Here is a 9,372-nt window from a genome sequence, read left to right on the forward strand (position 1 = left end):
GGGAATCGTAGTCTTCTCTATATGCTCGGTAGCTCCAGCTAAATATTCTCTTCTGCTACGGTAGGAGCCATCGTTCATTCCAGCCACGAGCTGTCTGTTGATGGTCGGCTAGCTTGCAACTCAGAACTCATGTAGCTAAAGAGGTTTGCTAACGTTCCGTAATGACTCTTCAAGCTGCCTATTCCATGGGGGTTGCGTGTGTCCGTGGTCAGCAGCTACCTAGCATACAGGCTAGCAGAGGGTAACGTCACGAAGCGAAGGGTGGCGCACGGTCTGCGCATTCTGAGCACATGGGTAATGTGGCTCTCTAGCATTTAACCTCCATGTCACCTGGTCCGTTACGATTCTTTTTCGTTATTATATTATTTTATGTGCACGCGCAGTTCATAGGGCAGGGATGCGCATGTATTATCAATGTCTATGCTTCGCTTGTGCCCACTGTACAAGCTTAGCATACAGGCTTCGTTTGCTGTTCATGAGGATTTTGCCTGGTCTCGGTTAATGCTAGCTTTGCCCAAGCTGCGGCTGCCTGCTGGCATAGCAGCTGATGATGGTTGCCGATGCTACTCTGGTGAAAACGCTAACATCTGTTTATGTTTGCAGCTCGGGCCAGAAACTGCCGCGCGTGTCTGTTGGCATCAGGGCGGCGTCGAGTGTGGCAGCGTTGAAGTCATTGGATACTATCCTCTATCGAGCTGCCGTATTGTTTCAATCTAAGGTTATAGTTCTGGGTCACTGCGTATCGCACTGTATGTCCTTGTGGTGTTTCCGTAGCTGCGGCACTCGAGCTAATAATTACAGCTAAGGCTACTGCTAGTGAAAAATGACGAGTTGTTATCTTTACAATCACATTAAAGCGGCCACAGGACTGTTGCATCATGTTCACCATTGCAGCTCCAGGATAAACGCCATGCTTTCTTTTCAGCTCAGGCTAAAGTGCTACATGTCTGTTGCTGCAGCTCACGCCAAAGCGAATACTTGTTGGTTGCTAACATTCTGTTTATTATTTCAGCTCCAAGCCGGAGTGGCTGCAGGCCCACTGCTACGTCATCAGGTTATCATGGCAGCTTTATGCTAAAGCGGCTACATGTTCCACTAATTGTGTTTTACTTTTTAGCTTCTTGCTGCGGCTGCTACATGTCTAAATGCTAACATAATTTCTATCCTTTCAGCTCATGCTGGAGCTGCTGCATAGCTGCTACTACAGCAGGTCGCCATAGCAGCATGGCGCTGCAGCTGCTGAGGTTTTCTGCTAACAGATTTATCATTACAGCTCCAGGCTGGAGCTGCGGCATGCCCCCGCCACGGCATCAGGTTAGCATGGCAGCTTTATGCTAAAGCTGCTACATGTTCCACTAAATCACGTTTTTCTTTATAGCTTCGGGCCACGGCTGCTACATGTTGCTGCTAACATCTTGTTTGTCCTTTCAGCTTCTTGCCGGAGCCGCTGCATAGCGGCTGCTACAGCATGCCATCATTGCAGCGTCGCGCTGCAGCGGCTGAGTGTTTTCTGCTAACATGTTTATCTTTATAGTTTCGTCCACTACTGCATAATTCCATGAGACCAGTCAGGAGTCGGTTAGCACTGGAGAGGGCATTGCTACTACAGCTTCCGCTACTTCTGCCGCTACCATGAGCTGCCAGCCTGCCCGCCCGCCCTCCCGCCCGCATGCCTGCCCGCCTGCACGCGCCATATTCAGCAGACTGAAGTGGCCTACCGCCAGCCTGCCACCGCCTGCCTTCCCGCCCGCCTGCCTTCCCACCTGCCTGTCGGCCCTCCCGTCCGGCTGCCCGCCCGCCCGCTACAGCATCAGTTAATGCTATTACTGCTGCTACCATGAGCATGATCCAGCGCTGCGTCGTGCTGGAAGCCTGTGGTGCCGGCCCATCTTCCGGAGGCGCTGTCAGGCTGCGACCGTCGTCGCCACCGCCAGGTCGCAAGGGAACATGGGAAGCTGCAGTTCCAGCACCAGCGGTGGGAACTCCATTCCTCTCGCCAGCTGCAGCTTTCCCAGATGCCCTGAGGAGCCACACTCTAGCAGGTAAATAGCAACGCATTTGCTTGTTCGATTCTGTGAGCGTTCAGCCGCTCTCTAAGCTTGCTAATAATAGGCAACCATAGTTGGATAGCAGCGACTTACTTGTACTGAATGTTGGGCTTTAGCCGCTCTCTAGGCTTGCATAGCTTGCCTTTAAAGGTCAAGACGGGTATCTCGTGGAGATTCTCATATGTGCAGCAGCAGACTCTGCAGCAGAGCGCTCCGTGGGCTGCGAAAATTTTCTCTGTGATCCTAAAAGTCAGCGACCTTAGGCGTGGTTTCATTGTTATGGTCAGCTAAAGCTAAGATGGTAATTTCTGCGGGAAGCACATGCGGTCACCAAGGCCAGGCTTAAGATGCGACTAGCACATGGCCTCTGAAGATTGCAGCTCGCAGTTTAAGCAGGGAAGGTACACCAGTGTCAGTCGCAGAACTAACTCTCCCTTCTGTCCTTTCATGTCCATGCTGAACACCGGGCTGTCTGCCCGACGTCCTCGTCACACGACCCCGGAGAGAGCTGCCAGATTTGCGGCCCGCCCCTCTTCACTCTGCATTCTCTCCGGATCGGAGCAGCCACACCACCAGCACTTCTGGTGCCCTCAGCTAACTCAAGATCCTGCACGCCAAGCTATCAAGCACACACAACACAGGACTGACCGAAGCGTAATGGTTCCAAGCTGGAGTTGGACGCGTTTCAGTTAACGCTTCTGCTGCTGATGCTAATAGTGCTGCAGGCACTATTAGCAGGGTTGTTCCATAGGGTTCATTTTGCTGCTTCTGCTGCGTTACTCGGGGCACGCGCCCCTGATAGGTGGCGTGTTTTATTTGCTGCTTCTGTTGCGTTACTCGGGGCACGCGCCCCTGATAGGTTGCGGGCCACGATAAATATTACGCTTTAATATTTCAATCACGCAAAGCTAGGTGGTTGCTGGGGTGTCAGTTAGGTAGGATATATCAAGCTGTCTGGTGCTGAAGTTATATGAATTAAAGGTCTCATCGCTGCTTCTGGTTCTGCTGTCTGTATATATATTTCAGTGTTGCTGCTCCCGCTTGTCACTAGGCTGTTTAGTATGGCTTCCAGTTAGATTTCAGTTTCGCTATAGTCAGCAGAACCGCCTTCCTCACCGTTGGTTCGGTCTGCCAGCTGCTAATATTCTTACTTATTATTTTGCTTTAGCAGGATTAATAGCGTTTCTGGCAAGCCGTTCATTCTCTTACTTATTTTGCTTAGTAGTATTTATAGCAAGCCATGCAGGCGGCTACATTCTTACTTATTTTGCTTTAGCAGTATTAATAGCCATCTATAACAATAGGACAGGCAGTTCATAGTTTGCCCCCGCAGTAATGATAATTCTTAATCGCTAGAGTCACAGCAGAGCTGCCTTCCTCGCAGTTGGCTAGCGCTGGCATGGGATTCTGAGCTTTTGGCGTGTTTTGGGGGTTTTGTAGTTTTGGGGGGTCTCGGGCCAGAGCTCGCTGTAATAAGATTATGCCCTCGATACTCATGGCAACATGGGAATCGTGGGTCAGCGAGTAATGGCCCGAGGCAGAACCCATGCCAAACAATGCTTCACTTAGGATATAGATTCTATGCTGTCTTATAGTAGCGCTTAAGGTAGGCTGCCAATATGATGCGCTTATATAGGCCTTAGATATTATGCTGTCTCTATAGTAGGGTGCTCAATATGCCATGCTGTGTGATGCTTGCTTCTGCCTTCATTCTTGTCAATAAAGTATACCTAAACCCAAGTGATCGTCTCCTGAAATAGTGCGACGATTCGTAGAATCATAGCTAGTTCGGTGGACGGTCACAAGGGGGGCGCGCGCGCGGAGGGGGGCGGGACACAGGGTCCTGCCCCCCCCCTTACCCAGGGTTCTTAGGGAAGCTAGCTGGTGGGTCTCAGTCTTGTTGCATAGCACTGCCCCGCCACCACCCCAGCTCCACCGTCAGGTTCTGCTTCAGATCCCCCGTGGGGGGTCTCGGGCCAGAGCTCGCTGTAATAAGATTATGCCCTCGATACTCATGGCAACATGGGGATCGTGGGTCAGCGAGTAATGGCCCGAGGCAGAACCCATGCCAAACAATGCTTCACTTAGGATATAGATTCTATGCTGTCTTATAGTAGCGCTTAAGGTAGGCTGCCAATATGATGCGCTTATATAGGCCTTAGATATTATGCTGTCTCTATAGTAGGGTGCTCAATATGCCATGCTGTGTGATGCTTGCTTCTGCCTTCATTCTTGTCAATAAAGTATACCTAAACCCAAGTGATCGTCTCCTGAACTTTGATAAGAGTTCAGTCTAGACAAACAACACACATGCATACGCACACACACGCACGTCACACGCACAGGCACACACACACACGCACGCGCACGCACATCAGAATGAAGCAGGACAGGTGCATTATGGGAATGGGGGTTCCATCTCACTCACTCACACACACACACACACACACACACACACACACACACACACACACACACACACACACACACACACACACACACACATGCTGATTTCACATTTCTTCTCAAATCTGATATCAAATGTCATGTATTTTATTCATTAAAGTGGCACAATGTAAAAGAAAGTATGAATAAAATGTAATTTTGTCCAATCTGTAAAGTACGATACAATTTATCCCCTGAGCAAGCAGGCAGCTTCTATTAGCTCAATGGAAGAAAATAAAATCACACCGGTGCGAAGTGAGCGGTGCAAACACATATCTCCTTGTATGGGCCGTTCTGTCCGTGACGTCCGTTACTTTATGTGTACATGATCTCCATGGAGATCCATACAAATACATTTGGCTGGCTGATACATTCCGTACTAAAAAAACACAAAGTGAAATGTAGGAGCGGTTTGCACCGCTCAGAAATTGCAGCACATGCACAGGACCCAAATTCAAATCTGGGGTAGGTGGAAGAGGAGAGTTACATAGTGTGACAGTATGTATTCACTGTGTTTTTGAGCAGTGGTTACACCGTCTCCTATACATGGCCGTGTGTGTATGCGTGCGTGCGTGTGTGTGTGTGTGTGTGTGTGTGTGTGTGTGTGCGTGTGTGTGTCCGTGTCTGTATGTAGCCTGCAGAGCCTGCAGTACCTTTTCTGACCACACATGTTAAGGGAGGGGCGCTGTTGTTCAGGCCAGACACACACACACACACACACACACACACACACACACACACACACACACACACACACACACACACACACACACACACACACACACACACACACACACACACACACCGACCACCGCTCAGTTCACACGGGTGTGATTTTTAACTATAAAGTCTATTTGGTTACAATTTACAATTTAGGCATTTAGCAGACACTCTTAATCCAGAGCGACTTACAATAAGCAGGTAATACGTCAATACGATAAGCAAGATAATACGTCAATACATCAACAGCAATACAACAAATGCATAGGAATATCAATCTAGAAAACAATAACGTGGTAGACCACGCATCTAATCAGTAAAAACCTTTAGTAAAATGTGTGTATGGTCATCGAGAGTAGGTGAGTGCTACAGTAAGTACTATGGGTTTAGGTGGAGTCTGAAGAGGTGAGTCTTCAGTCCAAGGTGGAAGCTATAGGGAGTGAGTCTGTAGTTCTAAGTGCGACAGGGAGTTTATTCCACAGTTTGGGGGCAAGGAGGGCAAACTGTCTAGGCAGAGTGGATTTTTGGCCTGGGTATTTTTTGCGAGTGTTCTGTCAGCATCCCTGTGCTGATCTGAGTGAACGGTGGGGTTGTAGGGGTTGATCAGGCTTTGGAGGTTTGGAGGTGCCATACCTTTGGCTGTCTTGAAGGCCAGCATCAGTATTTTGTATTCTGTGCGGGCTATAAATGGCTGTACAGAACGCATGTTTTTTTTGCTAATGTGGATTTGGTCTCCCAAATTGGAAAAAAAACATCTACCGCCGAGTTAAAGGGGAATGAGATATTAGGCCCTGGGCATCTTTGATGCCTTTTCCAACGAGTGGTGTTATGTTCATTTAGTTTTTCAATGTGACCATCAGCAGAGCGTTAATTAACGAGTGTGTTCAGCTGCTGCTCTTCCCTTTGAAGTGCCCGAGGTCCGCTGACGGTGCAGTGTGTGCTCGCTCTGTAGCGACAGCACTTTGTCAGGAGTCCCAACGGAAGCCATGAACTTTATCAGGTTGCTGATAAATGCATCCAACATTGTGATATCACAATGTTGCTGGTGGTTGCCCCAGGACTTCTTTGTGTTATCCTTTGAGCCTAAATGTCTGACTCTACCTCTTTCTGTTTACATTTCTGACTAATGAAGTATTCAATCAATCAATCAATCAAGCCATGATGGAATCTATAATGTTAACGTCAAAACAAAAGCCTAAAAAGGTGAGTTTGACGACTTATTGCCAATGCTTTCTGTCTGTCCGTTGTTGACAGCACTCTGCGTGGTCTGCGACTTCGACTTTTACTGACAGACAGGCGCCTCGCAAACATCAGAAGTCGTTAATCCCCTAACCCAGTGGTTCCCAAACCTTTTTGCTTGTGAAGCCATAAGAGAACATATACATTTGCCCAGGACCCAAACTAGTGAAAATAGCAGATCTACAAGCTCACAAAGTGTCACGAACAAAAAATAAAAGGACCCATAAAAATATGTCCGCGGCCCACAAACGGGTCCAGATCCAGTGTTGTGAACCAGTGCCCTAACACAGTGGTTCTCAACCTTTTCAGGCCGCGACCCCCAAAATAATCATATTTTAAGGGACCCCTCACCCTGACCAGCACTAAGAGTTGAGGCATTACATTTTAAATAACATGGTTCTATTATATTGTGAATATAGCAGATCTACATGCTCACAAGGCCTCGCATTGTGCACTCACACACACACACACACACACACACACACACACACACACACACACACACACACACACACACACACACACACACACACACACACACACACACACACACACACACACACACACACACACACACACACTGACCTCCACACGTCGCTGCCCTTGGAGAAGGTGGAGGCCTTGATGACCTCCGGGGCCATCCAGGCGTAGGTGCCCGCCGTGCTCATCTTGGTGGTCTTGTGCCACTCCCTGGCCAGGCCGAAGTCTGTGATCTTCAGGGTGACGCCCTCCATGTTGTCACTGTCCATGGGCTGGGCCAGCAGGACTGGTGGGGAGAGGAGAGAGGAAGGGAGAAAGAAGAGTTACAGTTAGGGCTGTCACGATTATGATATTTTACATGACGATTCATTTCTGTTTGGCTTTTAGACTTTGAAGTTGCACATGGCAGATATGACACATAACATAAATATACAAAGAAATGACTGACATATTTGATAACTTTATACTTTAAAAAAAATTATATAAATATATGTTACTGATTGGAAATGATTATGTAAAATACAGTTGAGTTCACACAGTTATTTTTTTCCCCCCTTTGGTAAATGGTAAATGGTGCATTTATATAGCGCTTTTATCCAAGGCGCTTTACAGAGATTGTGCATTACATTCACTTATTCACACACACATTCATACACCAATGGCAGAGGAAACCATGCAAGGCACCAACCTGCTCATCAGGAGCAATTTGGGGTTCAGAGTATTGCTCAAGGATACTTCGATACTAACTCTGGGGGAGCCCGCGATCAAACTGGGAACCCTTCGGGAACCTTCCGTGTTCTAATGACGGTTCCTCTACCCCTGAGCCACTGCCGCCCCCAGTCTTTGGTATGCCCCGGCCGGGGATCGAACCCTGACCTCCCAGTCTTATGGGCGGACACTTTAACCACAAGGTCACTCAGCTTTCCCACAATACGAACGCTGTTTTTTTTTAATAAGTGGTTACCGTAAATGACAAATTAGTGAAGCCACTAAAGGCGTTGGTGCATTGCACTTGTCTCATGCATAATAAAGAAACATTAAGAAATATTGAGAAGCCTTTAACACAAGACCTGCCTTTGCGCTCTAGCATTCACAAGCACACACACACACGCACAAAAACGCGCACAACAAGCACACACTCTCTCTCTCCGTCTTTCTCACATCCTCTTCCCCTTTTCTCTTTTAGATCACTACAATGTGAGTCTTAAATTTCCACATAAGCAATGACGCGGTAAATCACCGCCCGCTATACCCGCCTCCGGGGATAGACACGTTATCGTTGCAATGAAATAGGATTTATTGCAAATAAGGTGTAAGTTAACAAGTGTTGCCACGGCGTGCTGTAGTCTGCGCTGTCAGGAGAACCAGTGAGTTGGACGTGTGTAAAATACAGTGTTATGAAAACACAAACAAAATCATAAACATGTCACACGACAGGTGCATCTGAGGCCACAGTACGCCCAAGGTAACAACTTTTAACCTGGCGGCGGCGCCCGTTTTTCAAACGCTTAAATGTTTTTGTTTTTTTTTTTGTTTTTTTTAGGATTTCCAAAAACTAGGAAAACTAGTCCTTACCCGTTCAAAGATATGAGCTCCGAAATGATGTGCAGTGTGTGGGTTATGGGGTGTGCACTGTGCACACAGTATATGAGGGATGGAAAGTAACTTGAACTGGTGCTTGCATGATAATATGTAGGAGCATCAATGTAAGAAATACCCGTTTCGTTTAAAGGCTACAGAGATACTGTGTACCGATCTACATGACAACATCTGAAAGAGGGCCAGCCAACACCCCCCCACCCACGCACCCATCCACCCACACACACACACACCCACCCACACACACACACGCACACACACGCACACACACACGCACACACACACACAGAGCTGGTTAAACATGTTGCCCCATGCTAGATGCAGAATAGATATGCCTCATGCTAGATGCAGAATAGATAGTAGTTACACCATAAAAATGCTAATATACAGCATATGATTTGTGAAAGTGACAAACGGGCTTCACAGTTATGTCAGGTGTGTTCATATGCTAATGGTGATGCGATTTCAGATCAATTGCTCCAGCCACTGAGGAGAATCGCTGTGACAGACACTCAGACAGACAGACAGACAGACAGACACTCACTCAGACAGACATTCGCAAAATTATAGTATAGATATCTGATCTACGGGCTCACAATGCGACGCGCTGTGAGCTCGTGGATCTGATATTTTCGCAGCCCAACACCCATCGCGTAACGACAACAAGGGTAATCATTGTTAAAATTCCATATATACCCTGAATGCCAATTTAACTCGGAGAGTGTAAAACAAGGAACCGTCAATTTCTATGTCCTGATTGCAATGCACAGTACTTGACACTGACACCTTTTGTTGCCTAAGCCAGTGGTTCTCAACCTTTTTCAGGCTGTGAGCCCCCAAA

The 9,372-nt window shown here is 47.6% G+C and overlaps 1 protein-coding gene across 1 annotated transcript in view; it reads right to left on the bottom strand.

Annotated features, from left to right (window-relative positions):
- LOC308298566 (mitogen-activated protein kinase kinase kinase 11) overlaps positions 1–9,372 on the bottom strand; it is a 101,208-nt gene that overhangs the window by 59,363 nt on the left and 32,473 nt on the right. Inside the window, exon 2 of the mRNA XM_080742207.1 lies at positions 7,038–7,218. Within this exon, the coding sequence (XP_080598333.1) occupies positions 7,038–7,218 (181 nt within the window). The remainder of the gene's footprint in view (positions 1–7,037; positions 7,219–9,372) is intronic.

Source organism: Nannobrachium achirus (genome assembly GCF_963921795.1).
Source record: "Nannobrachium achirus genome assembly, chromosome: 14".
Taxonomy (NCBI): Eukaryota; Metazoa; Chordata; class Actinopteri; order Myctophiformes; family Myctophidae; genus Nannobrachium; species Nannobrachium achirus.